We start from the raw sequence: 22,086 nt of genomic DNA on the forward strand, positions 1-22,086 counted from the left end.
TCCATATCGAATCTTGAACTTTGGTTCTTTCCAAAATTTTTTATACTTTCTAATGCATATAAGATTAATCCGTGGATCATACCAATAAAATCACTTCTTTTAAATTTGAATGGAAATGAAATTTTTAGTCAAACTAAAAAACTCATTGGAAAGAAAAAAGGATCTCTTTTTATATCAGCGAAGGAAAAAACTCTTGAATTCGAAAATGGAAATAACGGAGAAAAGGCCACACAGTTATTATATAAGTTCAACTTATATTAAATTGATTATAAATTAATGAATAGTCGTAAGAGCATTCTTAGAACATTGATAAATTTAAGACATTCTCAAATAGAAATCCTACAAAATAAATACAATTATTAAATTATTTCTAAATATCTTCAAAAACATTCCTACAAAATAAACACAGTTATCCAAAAATGTCAGACATCTATAATTTTGAGCATCTAAATATTTAAGTTATCTACATTTTTCTTAAAAAAAAGTCCCTAAGATCAATTTTGTTAGGTTCAAAATCACTTTAAAATATGTTTTTAATCATTAAAAAATCCATTTAAATTATATGAAAATCACATTTTAAAAAGTAGAACCAAACATAAATTAATTTTAAATAATTAAATATATTTTTCAAATTGACTTTATAAGGTTTCTAGCAAACATGTCAGCTCAATAAGTCAATATATTTGAACATCTAACAAAAGGTAAATTCAAGTTCTCAAGAACTGCGAACTACTAAAGGTACCAAAGAAACTTCATTCAAAAGCATTAAACAATGTGCCATCCACATGAGACGAAAAAAATTTGAAACTAAAACTTAAAGGGACGTTTGGGGCAAGAATTATCATTAAAATATAATTATCACTTCTTTCTACTGTAAAAACTATTTCAAAACCTCCAATTAGCTACAGTCAACACTATTTCAAGTCTCTCATTATTTACTACAGTTTTCACTATTTTACATTCATCATTTTTTTATTATTTGTTGTAGTGTTTACCATTTCCCTCTCAAACTAAAATAGTTTACACCTCAAACACATACTATTATAACCCAAACTAAAATAACATATACCCCAAACACAAACTATCATAACTCAACTATAATAACTAACTCATTGCCCCAAACGTCCCCTAAAAAGTTAAAAGGACCATGTGGTAATTATACTATTTTGGTTAAAAATCATTTTTGATCCCTCAACTTTCATTAAAGTAACAATTTAATCCTTGAACTTGTGTTGGTAACGATTTAGTCCTTAAATTTAATTAGTAACAATGTGATCCCTATACTTTACAACGAATTAAACCTTATTGTAACCAATATTCTTAAGATTTAATGAAATTTCTTACGCATGTATATCTTTAAATGGATCGAACATCAAATTTTTTTTATAAACTATAAAGATTAGATCGTAACATGATAAAATTCAACACTTAATTTTAAAGAAATTCTTATAATAGGGACTAAATTGTTACAATTTTCAGAATACTAAATTATTACTTATTAAAGTTTAAAGACTAGATTGTTACAAATTTAAAAGTACAATTAAATTGTTACCAATAAAAGCTCAAAGATTAAATTATTACTTTATAAAAGGTTTAGAGACCAAAAATAATTTCAAACCTTTTATTTTTTATTTAGTTTTTAAATATTAAATCTATAGACACTCATTCTATCTCTTGCTCTATTATCAATAGTTTTCAAAAACCAAACCAAGTTTTGAGATCTAAACAAAATAATTTTAAAAATTTTATTTTTTGTTTTCTTTTTAATTTAATTTAGAATTTAACTCTTTTACTTAAAGCATAAAAACTATGATAGAGAAAATAGACTTGATTTTCAAAAAAAATAAAAACCACAAAACAAGGGCAAAATTATAATTTTCAAAATTTTCAAAATTATACTGAAGACTCGATCTTTATTTTTACCTCTCACCAAATCCTTATCAATTAAACAGTTAGAGAAGAAAAGAAGAAAGCTTTTTTTTTTTCCCTCTATAACCAGGAGTGAGAGAATCTCTTTCAACATTGATATAAACAGACTACAAACATTAAATCTTAAAACTCTCAACATAATATGATCCAATGATAATACGACTACAGAGAAAAACTACTGGACTAAACATTAAACAAGATACACCTGCCAATTCAATTTTCAAGTCTCATTCATGGTATAATCTCAAAAACTAGCCATGTTTTTTTAAACCAAAACTGGCTAACTTTTTATCAAACAAACTAAGGGGAGAGGAGAGTGAGTTCATCTGCTGCTAACTGCTCCGCATTATTTTTCTTTTTCTTTTTTTTTCCGGGGAACGACACGGGATAGGGAGATGAATTTTTTTTTTTCTTTTTCAAAAAAATGGTTGACTTTGAAAGAATCTGCTGGAAGAATAAAAAGCACCTTCGTTTTGTTGGGGACTAAGGAATTCCATTAGCTCCACTTGTTGGACTCGAAACCAAATGAATGTGATGGCTCAATGTTCATTTTGGACGGGCTATGCACATGGAGGGTTATTATAGATCAAGTTTTGGATAGAGGCTGGGCATAGATGATCGACCGTTCCCATTAGAATCTGAATTGCCGTATAATGGTACCTGAAGCTCCCCCGAGTACGATGACTTTCGCGGCTTTGGATTCTTGGGAGAAGGGGAGAATGTATCATTCGAACTGCTGGTAGAATACATGGATGATGTTGGCATTCCATGCATCCTCGGTACTCCGGTTGGATTACCACCTCTCTCGACCGACTCCGCTTCCAAAGGTAATTCATCCAATGTCTACAAAAAGAAGGTAAGAAAGTAGTATTTGCTTCAGTTTTGGAGCTGCAACACAAGAGCTAACTTGGGACTGTCAGACTCATACATACTTCTCCAATCTACCACCATTTGTGAATGGTTGCAGAGTGGAACAAAAACAGACGTACCCGAAAAGCCTGTTGTAGAACACGGAGGGTTTCTCGTGTGTGCTTCCTCTTCATTGCCACCTCGTCAGGCTCCTGCAACATCTCTTCAAACAGGTTTTCTCTATTTTCCAACATTGAAATCGAAAGCATTAGTATTATAAGATCAAAACCATAATATGAATCGTGTACATCTCATATACTTTACAAAAGAATAATTTCGAATCTTGGTTACCTGTAAAGTTTTTTTATGAAGACATTGTGCATCTCCTGTTTGGTATGGTTAACCTGGATTGAGATCAATCGTAAACAAGAAGTTGCAAGAACTTACAAAACTATAAAAGCTTACAGCTTTAAAAACTTGAAAATATGTTCACAAGCTTTATCGAATGTTGACCGATACCTAAATTGTTTTTTTAACTTAAAATATGGTTAAGTTTAAGTTCGTTTATTCATATAATAATCGATAATAGCTGCAAAAAGTTAATACATTACCAGGAAATGCATGATGGATTTTGGAACCAAGTCTTTTATATTGTTTCTGACGATTTCATAATATGATTTCAGGAGCAGTTTTATGACCGCAATTTCAATAATCTCCTGGTCTGAACACCCTCCTGAAGGTCTCAGTACAATTGGTGGCTTTAACAAAACATCAAACACATTGTTTAGTTTAAACCAGCGAAACAACTTGAGCAACTTCAACTATGAAACCAGGACATTACCTCTCTCAAATGGATCATGGAGGAGGACTGCTCTGTGTTGAGAACGTGTTCGTTATATGGTTTGCTTGTTGAACTTTCTTTGGCAGATGTACGGTTATCACTCCCACCAAAAATAGACGAAATACCCCAACTTGAACTATTTGCCGTTGCCCCTGAAAAATCAACTGATTGTAAGTGGGATTAGTAACAGCTTCTTTTTTTTCCTTTTTTTTCTTTTTTAATAGAAATGACTAATTTCATTGAGAAAGAATGAAAGAATATAAGGGCATACAAAAAAAAAAACAAGCCCACAACAACCCACTAAAGAAAGGGTTTCCAACTAGGTAAGATATTGCTTAACATGTAATTACAACAAACCTTCAAAATCGAAGCCCAAAGAGAAACATGAAACATCACCAAAGACCAAACTCACTGGGGCCCCTCTCCACGCCCCTAAACACTCTATTGTTTCTCTCTCCCCACAAATCCCATAGTAAAACACACCCCCACAAACCAAAGAAAGCGTCATTTCCTATTTGGAAGGCAAATGGAGGAGGAACTCCCCAATCATGAACTGAACGTCCCTCTGGCAAGCTAGCAAATGATCGAACTCCTACAAGAAATAGCTCAAACAGATCTCGCATACTGACACTCTCAAGAGAAGGTGATCCAGGTTTTCCTCCACCTTCCGACGAAGAATGCAAGAAAAAGGACCCATTAACGAAAGCAACTTTCTCAAAACCTTATCCATCGTATTTACACAGCCAAGTAAAACTTGTCAGGTAAAGAACCTGATTTTCTTTGGAATCTTAATCCATCATAACACATGAAAGACCGATCCGACAGTGGGAGAAAGAACAGCTTCATAAGAAAGCAAAGTCTTGGGTTGAAAACCTCAGGCCTAGGCAGAAATTAACCTTCAAAACTAAACGGAGATGGCAAAGTTTCACTTGTGGATTTCCATAAGTGAAATTTTCTGGACTTATTGGATTTCCATAAAGCTTTGAACAAATCCTTCATTGATATTTTGGCTTTCCCTCCAGATCCTCCTTCAATATTACAATGATATTTTGTAAGTCTTCATCCTCCCTCACTTCCTTCAATACTAGTTCCACATCAAGTAGTGTCGGGGTAGTTAACACAAATAACTCTTCTGTTGGTGGTAATCAAGATAGTGCATTGGCTGCCTTGTTCTGAAGACCAGGCTGGTACAATATCTCAAAATCGTAACCCATTAATTTAGTAAGCCATCTTTGGAATTATGGTTGCACTTCTCTTTGTTCTATCAGAAACTTTAAGGCTTTTTGGTCCGAAATCACTGTAAATCGATTTCTTGATAGGTAATGCCACCATTTCTGTACCGCTAACACCACAGCCATCAACTCTCTCTCATAAATGGATTTTTCCTATGTTCAAGGGGATAGTTTCTGACTGAAATAAGCAATCGGTCTGGAATTTTGAGATAATACAGCCCCTAATCTGAACCTGGACGCATCCGTTTCAATCACAAAAGGGATTGAGAAGTCAGGTAGAGCCAACACTGGAACGGTCACCATGGCTTGCTTGAGTTCTTTGAATGATTGGTTGGCCTGCATTCCAGTTGAGTTAAAGAAGTTGCAATTTGTCCATACCTTTGTACAAACCTCGTGAGATCAAGGAAGCCTCTAAGTTCAGTTATATTCTTTGGCCGTGGCCAATGAACCATTGCTTTTACCTTTTCTTCGTCAGCTTCTCCCCTTCTTGCGATACCCAATGTAGTTACTGTATTTGAATTTGGTAAAAGGTACATTTCTTCCGGTTAGCATATAGCTTATGATTCCTCAAGATATTAAACACCATGGCCAAAATGAATCTCATAAGTAGCAATGTCCGGGCTGTAAATCAGGATGTTGTCAAAGAACACTAAGATAAACCTTCGGAGGAATGGCCCAAAAATCTTATTCATCAGTGACTGAAATGTTGCAGGAGTGTTGGTTAGACCAAAGGGCATCAACAAGAACTCGTAGTGTCCCTCATGAGTTCGGAATGTTGTCTTCTCAATATCTCTCTCATTCATTCAGATTTGATGATAGCCTGACTATAGATCCAGTTTTGAGTAGACGGCAAACCCGTGAAGCTCGTCTAATAGTTCTTCGATGACAGGCATGGGAAATTTATCCGCAATGGTGATCTAATTCAACTTTCTATAATCCACACAGAACCTCCATCCCTCTTTTTTTTTTAACCAACAGAACCAGACTCGAGTATGGGCTACGACTTGGTCTTATAATCCCTACGTGGAGCATCTCTCCCACAAGCCTTCTGATCTCCTCTTTCTGTGGTGCCTATACTTATATGGTCTCACGTTGATAGGTAGCGGTCCCTCTTTCGTATTGATCTGATGGTCAATTCCACATTTAGGTGGGAGCTCAGATGGGATCTCAAAGATGCCCTCACTTTCGCTTAATAAGGCTTGTATCATGATAGGTAATTCTTCTTCTTCCTGATTGGGCTCCTCAAAGATCACGTCTCAATGATCAGGTATCTCGACATTCTGAAATTTAATCGAAAAACCTTGATCCTCTTCCTCCCCGACCTTGGCTAAAGCCTCAAAGGAAATCTCTGATCGTGTAAGCGTCGAGTCACCTTTCAATGTCACAATCCCGTCTCCTTCCATGAAGCTCATTGTCAGTGAGGGCCAGTGGACGCCCATGAACCTCGTGGTAAACTGCCATTGCATTTCCAGCACTACATCCATATTTCCTAAGTCCATCGAAAGAAAATCTGCCTCAACCACCAATTCATGTAACTTGACCATCACTAATTTACAAACTCCATCACCCTGGATCGCTTCTCCATTCCAGATTATCACTCCGTACCTTACTGTTCGTGTTACTGGCAGTTTTAGCTCATCAATCAATCTCCGATGGATGAAGTTATGAGTCGTTCCACAGTCAACCAGAATTATTACCTCCTTACCCCCAATGGCTCCTCTCAATTTCATAATACCTCATTTGGAGAAACCTATCATCGAACAGAGAGAGATTTCAGCATCTTCGATTACTTCCATATCGTTTAATTCCAGAGTCTCCTCGTTCTCTTTGACAACTGCTTCTGTTGAATATAGAAAAAGGAATTTCTTCCTTGTATTTACCATTTTTTCCTTGTATATTTATTCCTTTATATTTCATATTACCGTTAGGTTATTTCCTTGTATAGTTATGTCTCTCTCTTTAAATTAGGGTTCTATCTTTGTACAAAATTAAGAAATAATAGAATTCTTCATAGCATCAAAGTCTTTCTATCTCTTAGGTTTCACGCCCGAAACCATCTCAGCTCTTAGGTTTCAAGTCCGAAACAATTCTCACATTTTTTCTTCTCCTTCGTGTCAAAAGTGTCGACTTTGTGTCAAAAGCCCTCCCATGATAAATTTTTTCGAACTTCAATTCAAAAGTAGCCGTCTGTTGGAGGCGTAACCCACAAACAACGTTTTTTTTAATAAAAAAAAGGTGAAGATCGGCGAGACTAAACCCACCAGCATAGATCTCAATGTGAATAGGGATCTCAACGTGAAGACCGGCGAGACTGCTCCGGCATAGATCGTGCACGTGAAAAAGACGGACATCAAAATCAGATCAGAAAAATTTGAAACAAAGACAGAATCTCAGTGGTGAAGAATTGAAACCCATCAGCATGAAGATCTTAGCGGTGATCAGTGCGTGGTTCAATTTTTCAGCATGGATCAGGTTCATTTTTTATTAAATTAAGTTGGATTCAATTATTTTACAATGTTTAGGGTTCAATTATTTTCACTGGGCTTTGTTTGGACCAGTGGAAGTTTCTGGCTTTAAATCACGTAGGTCCATAAAAATGCATTGGACTATTGGGCCGGTGCTTGATTACAAATTTTTGGTATCGATCACTGGGCTATTGGAACAAAAGGCAGTGTACTGGGTGCTTGATCACAAATTCTTTGTATCAGATCATTGGGCTATTGGAATAAAAGCATATTTACCATTTTTTCCTTAACACGAGTTACAGAGAGCAAATGGCAGCTTCAATCACAAAACAAATTTCAATACAGAAGGATCCTTGCTTCCGATCACCAATCACAAACTAAATGGAAAGAATTGCCTCTTGGTCACAATCATGATGTTCATATGTGGAAAAGAAAAAGAAGACTACTTATCAAGTAAAACTGTTGTACCAAACAAAGATGATCAGAAATACAAAACATAAAAAGCTGAAAACAACATGGTCATGCTATGGTTAATCAATTCCATGACAACAAAATTTGGTGAAGGTCTTTTACTCTTTTCAACTACAAGTGAAATTTGAGAAGCAGCTCGTGAAACTTACTCAGATCAAGAAAATACATCAGAAGCCTTTGAACTAGAAGGAAAATTGCATGAACTAAGATAAGGTGATATGCCAGTGACTCATTGCTTGACTCAACTCTCTCGTTTGTGGCAACAGCTCGATACGTTCGAATATCACAAGTGGATGTGCACTACAGATGCAACTACATACAAACAGATCGTTGAAAAGAAACAAGTGTTCAAGTTCCTTCTTGGTCTCAATAAAAAACTGGATGAGGTACGTGGTCGGATCCTAGCTATAAAACCTTCACCTAAAATTAGAGAAGTTTTTGCAGGAGTGAGAAGAGAAGAAAGCAGAACAAAGCTAATGTTAGGGAAACTCCGAACCTAAAGGATTTGCTCTACTTGTTCGAAATCATGAGGTACGCACTCAAAATACAAATTCTCATGATAACCGCCATAATCGATATCAAAACTATAGTGGAACTGAGAACCGACCACGAAAGACAAGACCATGGTGTGAGCATTGTAAAAAGCCAGGGTATACTAAAGACGCTTGTTGGGACATTCATGGCAAACCCTCAGATTGGCAGCCGAACAAAGGAACTAGTGATAAATGAGGGAAGTCATATCAAGCAAGTTCATCGTCAGAAGGTAATGTTGCCTCTGAAAATAATATTTTTACTAAAGAATAGTTGGATCTCCTCCAAAAACTATTTGGACAACCCAAGTCTACACAAAAGCCATTTGAAGCAAGTGTAGGATCCTCAGATACTTAAAAGGAACCCCAGGAGAATATGATTGTACTTCAAAAAATCAAAGAAAAGAAACGTTGAAATCTTCACAGATGTAGATTGGGCAAGCTCAAAAATTGACAAAAGATCAATTACTGAATATTACACATTTGTATGGAGAAATCTAGTCACGGAGAAGCAAAAAACAATCAGTTGTGTCTAGAAGCAGTGTTGAAGCAGAATTGAGGGTCCTGGCTCAAGAAATATGTGAAGGAATGTGGCTAAAAGGCATCCTATCAAAACTAAAACTTACCACTGAAGAATCAATAGAGGTCTATTGTGACAACAAAGCAGCGATAAATATTGCAAAAGATCCCATCCATCATGACTGTATAAAACATGTCGACATCGATCGATACTTCATCAAAGAGAAAATTGAAAACAAAAGCATCTCTCTCAACTACATACTGACCAAAATGCAAATTGCAGATATACTTACCAAAGCTTTATATATTTGATACATTGAAGACCAAGCTAGATTTAATCAACATATACAATCCAGCTTGAAGGGGAGTGTTGAATATAGAAAAAGGAATTTCTTCCTTGTATTTACCATTTTTTTCCTTGTATATTTTTTCCCTTATATTTCCTATTACCGTTAGGTCATTTCCTTGTATAGTTATGTCTCTCTCTTTAAATTAGGGTTCTATCTTTGTACAAAATTAAGAAGAAATAATAGAATTCTTCAACTTCTGCCTCCTAGTCACTCTCATTCGTAATGAACAACATTAACTCACAATTTTCTTTTATCTTACAACGGTGGCCATGCGTATACCTCTCGTTGCAACGAAAACACAAACCCTTCTCCAACCGTTCCCTATATTCGTTGTCTGATAATCTCTTCATTGGCATGTCTTTCTTCACGGCATTTCCCTTGATGGGAATTGTCACCGTGGAACTCCCCCGTTCTCTACTGCTTTAGGGTTTCCCTTCGCCGTCCCACTATTTGTTTTTGTACTCATTCGGGCCTCCCCTTTGCTCGGCCCATTAATACCTAATTCCTTAAAGGCCAATTTAAAGGCCAAGTTTCGATCGCTAATGACTTGGGCCTCACATATACTATCATCCAAGCCCACAGGATCCCGACTAATAAGTTCCGCCCGGATCGACGGTTCAAGTCCGTTTAGGAACACATCCACGGGGACACTCTCCGACATTTCCGGCAATAGTGCTGAATAGGTCACAAATTTCTTCACATAATCCGTAGCTACCTTCATGTTTGAATGAAGCAACCTCGCTCCGAGACTCCCTTCAACCGTAAGTCAGAAGTGTTTGAACATCCGCCTCTTCAGTTCCTCCCAAGTGTCGATCGCCTTCTGATTATGGCTCCACCGGAACCAGTCTACTTCATCAAGGGTGAAGCTCACTACCGCCACCTTTACCTTCTCGGCATCGTTCTGGATTTCGAAGTAATGCTCAGCATGATAAACCCATGATTCCGAATTCTCTCCCGCGAAGATTGGCATCTCCAGCCTCTTATATGTGCTCTTATCCATCCTTGTACTTCCTTGAGTAGTGGCCGAATCAACCTCCTCCGATTTTTCTTTCCCTTTCCTATCAACCACGTTGGATTCTTCGTTCTTCCTCACAGAGCTATTTTCGCGTACATCTTCAGAGTTTCTCAACGCTTTTACAGAGTCCCAAGATCAACTCCTTCATTCCCAGAATCTCTCTCTCGTTCGCCTCCATTCTTTCCTCGATGTGTTCCTAAGCCATTTGCCTTGTTCGTCCCAGGTTGATGACTCTGATACCAATTTGTTAGGTATCCAAATCTGCCAATGGTAAATACCTAACAAGACAATTCCCAAGAAACAGAGCAAAGCTCTTGTATGATTTATTTATCTACTTTAAGGGAAAATTACAATGGAAATAATAGTACTAAAAGCAAGAAGAGACTAAAAGAAACAACAAGAATGAAAACAAAGAACCAGCCAATTCGAGAGGGCCAGAATTCTCTCCTCCAAAAGCTGCTCCAGCTTTTTCCCAAAATGATTCCTCACCCTGCCTCTCCCTCCTTTCTGTTTTATAACCGAATTTGTGGTCACACCCCCCTCGTCATGCTTCCTCACTCTCTCGATTAATTCTTCCTTCACCCACAACTCGAGGTGTAATTCCCTTCTTGCCCCTCTGTTTGTAAGTGTGTAATGATTGGGGTCCTAACAGAATTCATTCTCATGTATTTGAGAAATAAAAGTGCACAGGATTTCACTAATTATGAGAAATAGGAAAGGTGATAAAAGGGTCACCTTGGCAAATACCTCTTCTTGACAATATACGTCCTCTAGGCCTCCCATTGATGTAAAGAGAGAATTACAGGTTACAAACTCATCCGTTGATCCACTCAATCCATTTTGTGTGAAATCCCATGAGCACAAGGACTCTCCCTAGGACCTCCCAGTCTACCCGATCAAATGCCTTTCCCATATCCAATTTGAGTATCCAACCTTTTTCTTCTTTGCACGATAATCTTCCATTGCTTCATTAGCGATTAGAACCGGATCTAGGATTTGTCTTCCACCTAAGAAGGCGCTTTGAGTATTGGAAATTAAAGATGGCATCACCTACTTCGACCTCTCGGCTAGGACTTTAGTAATTATTTTGTAGGAGGATGCAGTGAGACTTGTTGGTCTAAAGTCTTTGACAGACTGGGAGTCTTCTTTCTTAGGAATAAGGCAAATGAAATTTTCTTTGACATGAGCATTTAGCTTACCGTTTAGATGGAATTTGTCGAACATTTACTGGAATATGGGCTGGAATTTGGGCCAAAACACCAAGAAAAAATTAGTTGTAAAACCATCGGGTCCTGGGGCTTTGTTCTTCCCAAGTGCTTTTAAAAGCTTGTTGTATTTCCTCACTGCGAGATGGTGCTGTTAGGAAGGAATTCTGGACTGCTGGGACTTGTTTCCAATTGCAGTTTGAGGGGATGACTCTAGACCCTGGAATTTTTTTTATAGAGAGGAGAAATGGCCCAATATTTCTTCTTCGATTGCTCGGAATGACTGGATGGAAGTTCCATCGCTTGTAAACAATTCTGTCATTAAGTTCCTTCGTTCTTTTGCTGATAGAGATCTGTGAAAGAATGCCATATTTTCATCCCCCAATTTTAGACTATTCAACTTGCTTTTCAAACGGCTTATGTTTAGTGATTTTTTTATTTCAATCAAGTGCCAAAATCATTGAGATTTCAATTCTTTGGGTTCTAAAAAGTTATCCTTTCAATTTGGAGTCTGGTAAACTTGGTGTTTTTATTCTTGAATCATACTTCTTTGTTACTTTTATTATCGTTATTGTTCAGTTTAATTGTCTGCTTTTCTTTATTCATCTCACATAATTCTTTCAATCTTGAATCTTAAATTATTGATTTTAGATATCTTGTTTTTGTTGCTTCCTTATCTAGTTTGTTGAGTCTTGAACATTAGGCTATTGATTGTTACTTTTCTTTTTTCTGTTCTTCTCTTTTGTTGAATTCTATTGGTCATTTGCTTGAGCTTGACACTTTATAATCATTCTTGCTTGATTTATTTCTATTTTGTAAGGTCCACTTTTCTTCTACTTATTTTTATTTTGCAGCCATGTACCAACAAAGAAGAAGGCATGTTGAACTTCAAAGTAGAGATGCGAGACTTAAAGAAGTTATACAGGAAGATTAGGCAAAACTATACAGTTCTATAAGAAAATATGTTAAGAAATCAATCCAATTAGAATGGAGTTTGTTGTGCCAACTTTTAGAGAACAAACATGTCAACCAGAATACGATTGACCCAAAACAAATTTTCCAAGAATACAGGAAGAAGAATTAAATAGAGAGATTTCTAGCCATGAAGAAAGAAGAGTCGCATAGAGTAAAGAACTAAACAATTCTCAATCAAAATTAGAGATAGAAAACGAGAAGGCAGAGATCCTAGAAGACAAGAATGTGAAGGAAAAATTTGAGAGTAATGTGCAAAGTAATGAAAATGATTTTGGTAGAGATGGAGGGAACAAGTCCAATTTTGACCATTTGTGAGGATGAATTATCTCCTCAAAACGATTCATGCTTGAGCCTATACATAAAGAGAGCTTAATCTTGGTGTATCATCTAGTACCACTTATTTTGATTTTGTGCAAGAATTTAAAGCACTAATGAAGGAGCAATGTTGCCTACATCTCCTAGGAGCAGTTCATCTTCCCTACATTAGGGTTTTGGAGGCTATCTAAACCCTAGCCATTAGAGAGATTTACATCTCAATCTCCTCCACATGTATGTCCAACTCTTCATATACTCAAAGAGCATTAAATCACACGTGAGGTCTTCTGCTCAAACATTCGCTCTAAAATTCGGCTGTCATTCAAAATATAATGGATATAAACAGGTCACAAACATATTAAGTGATTATTTCCCCAAGATTTCCCAAAACAAAAACATACCAGAAGGCGCAACTTTATCACCATCACCTGAAGGCCGAGCACCCTGTTAATGGTCCAGATAGTATAAACTTAGTCACAAGAACATCAATATAACAAGTGTCCCAATTTTAAATTTTAAACTTCATTCTATTGAGGTCATAACGTACAACAATGAAATAAGTAATAAAAACTTAATATCATTCAATGTTATCTGAGTGAATTATTCAGGCAAAGGAAGTTGAAGTGGTCTTTACCTTCTCAGTCAAAAAGCCATTTGAATGTCTGGCAAGGAAAGCTCGAGATTTTGAAGTTTTCTCAGATGGTGGTGCTTTATCAGGTTCAACCACGCCATCCTAATCAACAACAGTCAACAGTTATAAACAAAGACTTTATATGATTAATAAACACGTTCTAAATCATTATTATTGTAATTTTAAAAAGGAAATTGAAAAGAACAAAAAAGAAACCTTCAGCCTTGGAACAGTCGAAGGAACCCTAGAAGACTTGACCTGCTGCAGGGCAATCTCCACAGCCTTACTTCCTCCAATAAAATTTGAGTGTGAGGTGTTTATGTAGCCCATCTGCACATTGTAGACCATTTTTGTCGATTTATAAAAACAGCTACTTCGAAACTTTATTATTTTCACTTTCAGAAGACAACATCAACCCACAATCCAATTTGATTAAGATTTAAAAGAAAAATTGTAATGATATATGCATTCTAGAAGTGTAATCCATTTGTCCACTCCAAAGTTGCACGTGGTTAGGTTCCTAGTTAAGTAGTCAAGGTAAGAGATGAAAATGACAGATGCTTTTGACCAAACTTAGGAAGTCAACGCATCTTCCTGATGAAAAGTATTAGGAAATCCAAAATAAAACATGATAAAATATTAATTTGCCAACAATTAAAGAAGACTCTATATTACAGCTCGTTGCATGATTGACATCTAATGTTAGTATTTCTTCTGCTAATATTTTCAAAGCAACAATCTTAAAACATTTAGGGTTCATTTGGTTAGAAGATTTTCTACATGGAAATTGACACAGGCATACAAAATTCATATTTGTTTCACAGTTTTCAACATTTTACCTGACAAGAAGCTATTCCCAACATTTTCCACAGTTTTCTATTCCCTTCCAAAACTGTGGGTTTTCTCTTTCCCCTCTCCGTTTGTTTTTTTCATTTTATATATAATTTCATTTTGTATATAGTTAATTAATTAATTAATATTAGTTTATCAAAATTAATATAAATATTTATTTTAATAAATCAATAATAATCATTAAAATATTTACTTAACTTATTTTTACAATAAAAATTTATCAAATGAATGCTAATTAATTAATTAGCTAACAATATCTTAAATACATTCAATTGATAAAATAAAATTAGTTAAATTTGGTTAGTACAAAAATTTAATCTTCAATAATAATAATTGTTTACTTATTGTTTTTTTTATATAACCAATCGATTATTTATTGATATTAATTTCAATTTAATATTTCATTATAAACATATAAACATTGTTGATTATTTATAATTGGTTTAGTTATTTATTGTGATTAATTTTTATTACTCCGTTCATTGTTTTCATATCATATTTATATAACTTTTTTTAGTATTCTTTATTAATATTTTTTATTAACATATCATATTTTGGTCCCATTTTTCATTTTTTATATAATATATTGTTTTACTAAAATATATTTTCTCATATTATTGAATTAAAATTAAGATTACTAATTTTGAATTTAATTAATTATAAAAATGATTAAGTGTTAAATTATAATTAATATGACGTTCAATAAATATATTAATTGATTGATTTTAATTATAAATTACTCAATTTTCAAATTTTTATAATTTAAATTATTATTGATTCTTAATTAATTAGCTTTTATCAATATATTGAATGATATTTTCTTACTAATTAATCTATTATAATGATATAAGATTGTCGTGCTTAATTTCATAAATTAAATACAAACATGATTTTTTTCATAAAATTCGGATAGCATTCCCATGCACAACCAAACACTGTTATCTTTAACTCTTAGGCATCCTTAAAATCTTGAACCAAACGGCCCTTGAGGAGTTTGATTTTCCATCATGGTACACTAATATAAATTTTAAGAGGGGAAAAACGAAAGGAAAGGTATGATAGCCATTGAAAAAGTGTACACAATTTTATTACCAACCTCAATGTTAATGAGATGTCCTATAATGGTTTCTGAGGGTTCAAGACCTTCTCGCAAAAAGTTCCCAATAACTTCATCGATCCGCTTTCTCAGAACCGGAAACCTTTGTAATTCACTTGCCAAACATCGATGACTGATCTGATAATAGAAATTATATTGAAAATAATAAACATATAATGGACAGCAAAAGTAAAGAGAAAATGCAACTATCCCCACCTGTACCAACTCATCATATATAAACCTGGCACACTGCAAACTGGGGTCTAGTAGGCGAATGATTTGCCTGCGAATAAGTACTTCAAAGGGCACCTGCGTGTGTGAAGAAACCCAAATTAGTTGATGTCAACCTCCATGTGACAAATTAGTAGATAAGACTTCACAAGATAGACAGCACAAAAAGTAGCAAACAGAATAAGACCTACATCCGGTACAAATACTGCAGATTTAGGGCCAGTTGCATTTTGGATGGCAGTACGAATGTCATCATCAGTCAAGTCCTCACATGGATCAACTTCCTGCACAAGCACATATTATTATTTAAGTCTTTTTTTTTTTTTTTTTATGGAAGCCATGCTTTTATTTGAGAAAAATGAAAGATCATACATAGACATACAAAAAAGAATATCCCTAACTACTAATTACAAAAAGCCTGTGAAACAGTGAAACAGTGAAACAGTGAAACAGAAGCCTACAAAGAGGCATTAAAGGTAATGTTCCCCTACATGCAAGTAGTTCGGTATTATTACTTAAATCCTATTGTCCGAACCATGCAAACTTTAAAGCATGTGAAGAGTGTTGAACTTCACGATCCATACTAAAACATTACTCGAGTCAAAACACACCACTCCCATTATAAAAATCATATCATAAATACAATCCAACATGATATATAAGCCTACAATGGCAAAGTGTTTTGCCAATAGCCTTTCTAGGTAAACTAAGTTCAGTTGTCAAATGTGTCGCTTTCAATTCAATCCTTTGTCTACAAACTAAAATCTTGAACGCCCAAAAGTCTTTACCCATACCTTATTTTGCCAGACAGAAGATACACATCTAGGGTATGATTCAAATCTTACGCAGCTTTATTAACAATGAATAGCAAGCAAAAGTCCAAAAAAGATGCACATACAAAATGCCCCATGGAGATTTTTTTAAAAAAATGAGAAAAAAAAAGTACTGTATGCAATCAAATTAGAACTGCAGTCTATATAACAAAGATACATACCTCTAAAGTCTTCACAAAGATTGATTGGAAAATATAGTGAATGCGAGCTCCACCTAAGAGCTTGTCTGTTGACTTTTCATTTTTTCCCTCAACCATAGAACAAAATGCTGTTTCCCAAAAAAATAAATAAATAAATAAAATGCATACACGAAAGATCTTGAACAATGGTTCCTCCTCATTTTATCCATGAATAGTTGTTTCTTATTCAAAATAAATACATACACAAACGAAGAGTAATTATTACCTTCACAATATTTTGAAAGAATATTCAGAAGAAGAGCACCCTGACCAGCCTATCCACGATCAAACGATGAATATAATAAGTTATCATATGACTCTTATCCAAGAAAAGTTCATAATTAAACAAAGGAAAGTCATGAGTTAACTACATCATATTCATTCATCTCAAGCACACGAACACATAGATCGAGTGCAAATAGCTTTCTACATCATTCTACATAAGTAACAACATTGTGTCATTGTGTGATATCCATTCCATATAATAAATTACGACAGGAGCATATATGACCAGTGAATGAGCAAGCCACCATACCACACAATTGACCTAGATCAATAGGATTATGAAGGGACAAAAGAAATTTTGAGAACCTTTGATTCTGTTATTTCTCCATAACTGGCATGCTCCTTTGCAACAGAAACCAAAGCAGCACTTATTCGCGACTTCAGCCCAGGAAATACAGCTTTAATATGTTGTACTAGAACCTATAAACAACATTAGAGAAAAATAATATATTATAGCTCAAAATCATCAACTTGCCGTTGTGAGCCAAAAGTTCCATACAATTGCAGACACAAATATACATATACGGACAAAACATACCTGGTTCAACTTTTTTGCCAACTGAGCAATGCCACAACGATCAGCTAGACCATTATAAACCTGTACAATGCAATAACATGTAAAGAACATATGGATGGCCAATGCTTTTCTAGAAACTTATGTTGAGCTCTATTATAAATAAATCATACCGGATGGGTGCGGAAAAACTTCTCCTCATCCACGAGGGCATCTTTAATGCTCCGATTCAGTAAAATATCCTGTTCAATGAAACAATTAGAAAGCTCTGATCAATATATATATTCAACTACTACAAATTTGTAAATTAACAATACTTGCTCACATGGCTGAAATTTTTTCACAACAAAAAAATTGGAAATACTATCCTGTAGAAAAGTTACAACTATATTTAATTTTAAGCAAACGGTAACTGATGTAAGAAGAATAGGGGTTAATCAGGTAATTAGGCATTCTAGTTTAATTCCCTTTTTACCAGCACTTGTAATAAAACTCTATAAATAGGAACATTCCCATCTTGTATGAAACACATTGTGATTCTAATAAAAGATCCACAACTTGATTCTTGGAGGATTACTCCTTTTATCATTTTGGTATCAAAACATCCATCTGGACCAACATTGACTGTCACTAGTGGAAGACCGGGAAACTCTTGGTGACGCCAATCACAAAAGGGAGCTTTATGAGTTATATTCGTTGACGAACAGCCCACATCTAATTAGAAAGGACCCTTGAAATTCCGAGAAAAGAAAGAAGAAACCAAGATTTTGCAATAATGGATTATTGTCAATCAAAGAAGATGTCCAAGAAAAAAACCAACAATTGCTATAGACAAGAAAATCGATTTTACTTCCAAAACCAATGTTGAGATTCTGACTCAAGTGATTCAGAAGAATTTCAACATACTAATTTTGTCCATGCTCAATTTTCTCAAGGAACCTATCATTATCTACATTGGAAATTTGATTCTAGTGATTCTAGTGACTCTGAAGACGTTTCTAAGTCAATTTGGGATGGAATAAGAAGGCAACAATATTGAAAAAGGGCTTAATGATCCAATCAAATCCATTTTTCAAAAAATTAATGTAAAGATTGAAAGTTAGATGAATTAAAGAATCATCAAGAACAGATTTTTACAGCCCAAAAAGAACGTTCAAGACTTGAAATTATTCTTTTGATTATGAAACACAATCAAGAAAGGTTGATTCAAGAAAATCAATGGATGAATTCTATACCCACTATGAGATTGAAACATATTCAAGAATCCAACAAAATGACTACTTTGATCCCATAGCATTTGAGGAAATAAAGAAAACAACAAAAGAAATCCAACGTTCATTGGAAAAAATGACTCAACATATTGATCATTTATCAATTCATTTGCAAGAGTTCAAGAGCGCATTGATTTCATATAAGGAAGAAAAAAAACAAACGAATCACGGTTGGAAGCTTTTCAAATAAAAAATCTTGAAGATAAAATTGGGAAAAGTCCAACGAAGAAGATGGAAAAGAGGTATCAAACACGGAGCAAAAATCGAGCAAGAACAACGACACATTGCTTGCATAAATGGATCACCAAACTGTCGAAGAATTTGAAGCGAATGATAAAGATGTCATGATTTTTGAACGATTCTCTTTGGAATGTGGTTTTTTAGTGATTGGTTCTTTAAATACAGTTTTGAATGAGCTTGAAGGAAACATCTTTTTTGAGTTTATGGCCGTTGGAGAAGTTCATCTTTTGATGGCAATATTGGATTTTTTGTCTCAAATTTATTCCTTTGATCATAATATTTTTGTTCAAAATGTAGGAGGTCAGCTTGGTCATACTCTGTTGAACAAGTTTATTTCATTCCTTGTTCGCTTCATAATTTTTTTTCTTTTTAACACTAGAAGATGAGTTTTCTTTTTGGAGGGGTAGAATGAAATAAGAAGAATAGGGGTTAATTGGGTAAGTAGGCAATATTCTAAGTTAATTCCCTTTTTACCCCTACTTGTAATAAAACTCTATAAATAGGAACATTCACCTCTTGTATGAAACACGTTATCATTCTGATAAAAGATTCACAATCTTGATTCTTGGAGGATTACTCCTTTTATCATATAGGCTACATCAATAACCATTTTGAAGCCCAGAGGCACCAATTTTCAACGAACAACTTGGATGCAAAACCACCATGAGGCAGTGTTCAATATATTCTAAAATATGTAATTGCTGAAACCCTGAAACCTACAGGCATAAGCAAAAGCTCTTGTGTAGGATAAAATGAGCTAGAAGAATAAAGCATTGCATTTTCCTATCATCAAGTTGAAGTTAAGAATTCGTTAATGCAAGTATGAAGCTTGAAGAAGAATTAACTATCATGCACATGTTAATTAAGTACCCACTTCTCCCCTCATTAACTTTATGCTCACCTCCTGACTGCGATTGACAACCCCAACGTAACCAAGTCGTAGAGGAATCACTTTTCCTAGTAAAAGATTTCGTGCATCTGTACCTCTATCCATTATATCCAGCTGTAATTTCAATATGTAGAATAGAACAAACAAAATCAGAATGTGGATTGTGTCTTGAAAGTATTAAAGAAAAAAAGAAGGATCAGATTGAGCAAATGGTATATCACCTTTGTAATTACACCAATGGTCCTTATACCTGTCAGCAGAAATAAAACATCAAAAGTGTTAAAAAGGATCCCATACATGTGATAAGATAAGTCAACTCATTAAAGATTTTATATAGCAGAACTTCACCGTCAGGATCAGCATTTCCTGCAATCTGAAGAGCGTCTGAATTAGCTAAATCAGAATTTGCTGGTGTGACAGCAAGAATTAAGCAGGTTGGACGTTTGATGTAAGACATGATCATCGTCCTAATTCGTGCTTCAATGTCAGAAGGTTGATCTCCAACTGGAACTTTTGTAATGCCAGGCAAATCAACTAGTGTAATGTCAAGAACATTTGGGGAGAAAATCTTTAACCGAATCTGCTTGTCTGAGACACCTTTGTTTCCACCCACTTCCCTCTCAGTCTCAGACTATACAATATTGTAAAAAACGTATTAGGCATTGCAAAAATCATTTTGCTGTCATCTCTCGAATATGCATAGTTAACACAAAACAATTCCTACTTCATTAGAAGAAAAAATAATAAATCAATTTATATACAATATCTAAATTCATTCTCTCTTCTAATGAACATCCCAATAAAAAGATGACTTTGGAAAAGATAAACAATCAGCCATAGCTGCTAGACAATAATAAGAAACCAACAGACTTAAAAGTAAATGAAATGACCAGAAGCAAATTAAAACCTAAAGCGAGCTCCATACTCCGACAGAAATGAAAAGCTCTCCCATCGAATTAGACCCAAATCAACTTAAGCAACAAGAAAAAGCATAAACCTCACCTGAATTTCCTTCCGAATCTCAGAAAAATCGTAGAACTTCTGCCCTGGCAAGTGGAGGAACTCACCGTATTCCTTGTCGGTCTTAGTTTGTAATAGCTGAAGCACCAGAGGCCTCCTGGTGCATATACCAGAGCCCCTAGGCAAGAAGTCGCGGCCAACGAGAGCCTCGAGTACGCTGGATTTGCCACTGCTCTGACTGCCGACAACAGCGACCTGCGGGAGCTCGATTGTGGATTGGCTGCCGAGCTGAGCAAAGATGTCCTGAAGCTTGTTAACTATAGGTATGACGGAACTGCCTAGGGGAGCAGCAGAAGAAGAAACCGACGGCGTAGATGGAGCAACAGGGTCGTCCGCCATGATTGATGGAGAAAATGGAAGAAGAAGGAAACTACGGGAAGCGGATCGGAGACGAGAGCAAGGGTTTTGAATTTCACAGAGAGAGGGACAGAGGAGACAAGGGTTTGTTCGTTTGAAAGCTTTGGATTTACTACTCCGATTGGTTTACAATAATTTGATAATTGACACTGAAAACTTGAGCTCAATGATATTTTATTCACTTTTTGCCCCTTACAACAAGTGAGCCTCGAACCACAATGTCACGGTTTCATGCCCCTTAAATTTTGTTCATTTTGGAAGTTACACGTGCTTAAAAGTTAGGGTTGGCAACCGGGCCGAGGGGCATCCCCTGTCTCCAGTCTTGTGGGGTAAGACGGGGATTCTCCGTCAGGGAAACGGGTCTCCGCGGGCTTCATTCTCCATTTTCTTGTGGATTCTCCATGGGATTCCCTATTTTTTTATTTAAAATTTGATTTTAATTAAAATTTGATTAGCCCACAAAAAATCCATTAAATAAGTTTATTGAATTCCTCATTTTTTTTAATTCAAGTAATTTTATTTGAAATTTGACTAGTGCACAACATCTTATACATTCAAATAAACACAATTTAAAAACTAACAAATCCATTGAATAAGTTTACAACTTAAAATTCAATAAAGTTTGAATAAATAAGTCAATTAAAGGCAAACATCTTATACATTCAAATAAGTTTACAACTTAAAATTCAATAAAACTCGTCTTTCCCTCTTCAACGATGACTTCACAATCAAATCTTTCTCCTTTCTTGGCATCATCTCATCCTTAGTTGTGAGTATTATTCATTCTTACATTTAAAATGTAATAAATAAATAATGTCACACAAAAAAAACTAGACACAAAATAATGTTAATCCGAATCGTCTGCATCTTTTAAAATCGTTGCTAAATGTTTAATCATTTCTTTTTTATGCTAGTACCTTGTATTGTCAAATATTTGTAATAAAAGAAAATATATATTAATATATTAAATGCTAAAAATAGGTAAACCAAAA

The 22,086-nt window shown here is 35.0% G+C and overlaps 1 protein-coding gene across 2 annotated transcripts; it reads right to left on the minus strand.

Moving 5' to 3' along the window:
• Positions 1-1,974: 1,974 nt before the first annotated feature.
• On the minus strand, positions 1,975-21,242 carry LOC120090332 (dynamin-related protein 3A). 2 transcript variants are annotated; one of them, XM_039047915.1, is made up of 20 exons: positions 20,720-21,242; positions 20,066-20,348; positions 19,939-19,967; positions 19,730-19,831; positions 17,491-17,559; positions 17,342-17,401; positions 17,110-17,223; positions 16,745-16,793; positions 16,501-16,607; positions 15,698-15,790; positions 15,492-15,584; positions 15,276-15,413; positions 13,544-13,657; positions 13,331-13,429; positions 13,098-13,140; positions 3,620-3,771; positions 3,390-3,536; positions 3,130-3,182; positions 2,919-3,018; positions 1,975-2,772 (listed from the first exon to the last, which is right to left on the minus strand). In XM_039047915.1, exons 1-20 carry the CDS (start codon positions 21,074-21,076, stop codon positions 2,509-2,511), a joined length of 2,466 nt encoding a protein of 821 aa, XP_038903843.1. In that variant the 5' UTR covers positions 21,077-21,242; the 3' UTR covers positions 1,975-2,508. The 2 variants fall into 2 exon arrangements, with proteins under 2 accessions (XP_038903843.1, XP_038903842.1); XM_039047914.1 differs by having other exon boundaries at positions 3,620-3,783; positions 20,720-21,241.
• Positions 21,243-22,086: the final 844 nt, after the last annotated feature.

This window comes from Benincasa hispida, chromosome 11 (genome assembly GCF_009727055.1).
Source record: "Benincasa hispida cultivar B227 chromosome 11, ASM972705v1, whole genome shotgun sequence".
NCBI lineage: Eukaryota > Viridiplantae > Streptophyta > Magnoliopsida > Cucurbitales > Cucurbitaceae > Benincasa > Benincasa hispida.

Excerpts from the sequence above, each read along its gene's own strand:
- LOC120090332 (XM_039047914.1), bottom strand. The coding sequence starts at position 21,076 with ATGGCGGACGACCCTGTTGCTCCATCTACGCCGTCGGTTTCTTCTTCT. Across the intron at positions 19,968-20,065 it reads AGGAAATGCTGATCCTGACG|GTATAAGGACCATTGGTGTA; the intron begins GTGAAGTTCTGC and ends TTCTGCTGACAG. Across the intron at positions 3,183-3,389 it reads AATCCATCATGCATTTCCTG|GTTAACCATACCAAACAGGA; the intron begins GTAATGTATTAA and ends ATCTCAATCCAG.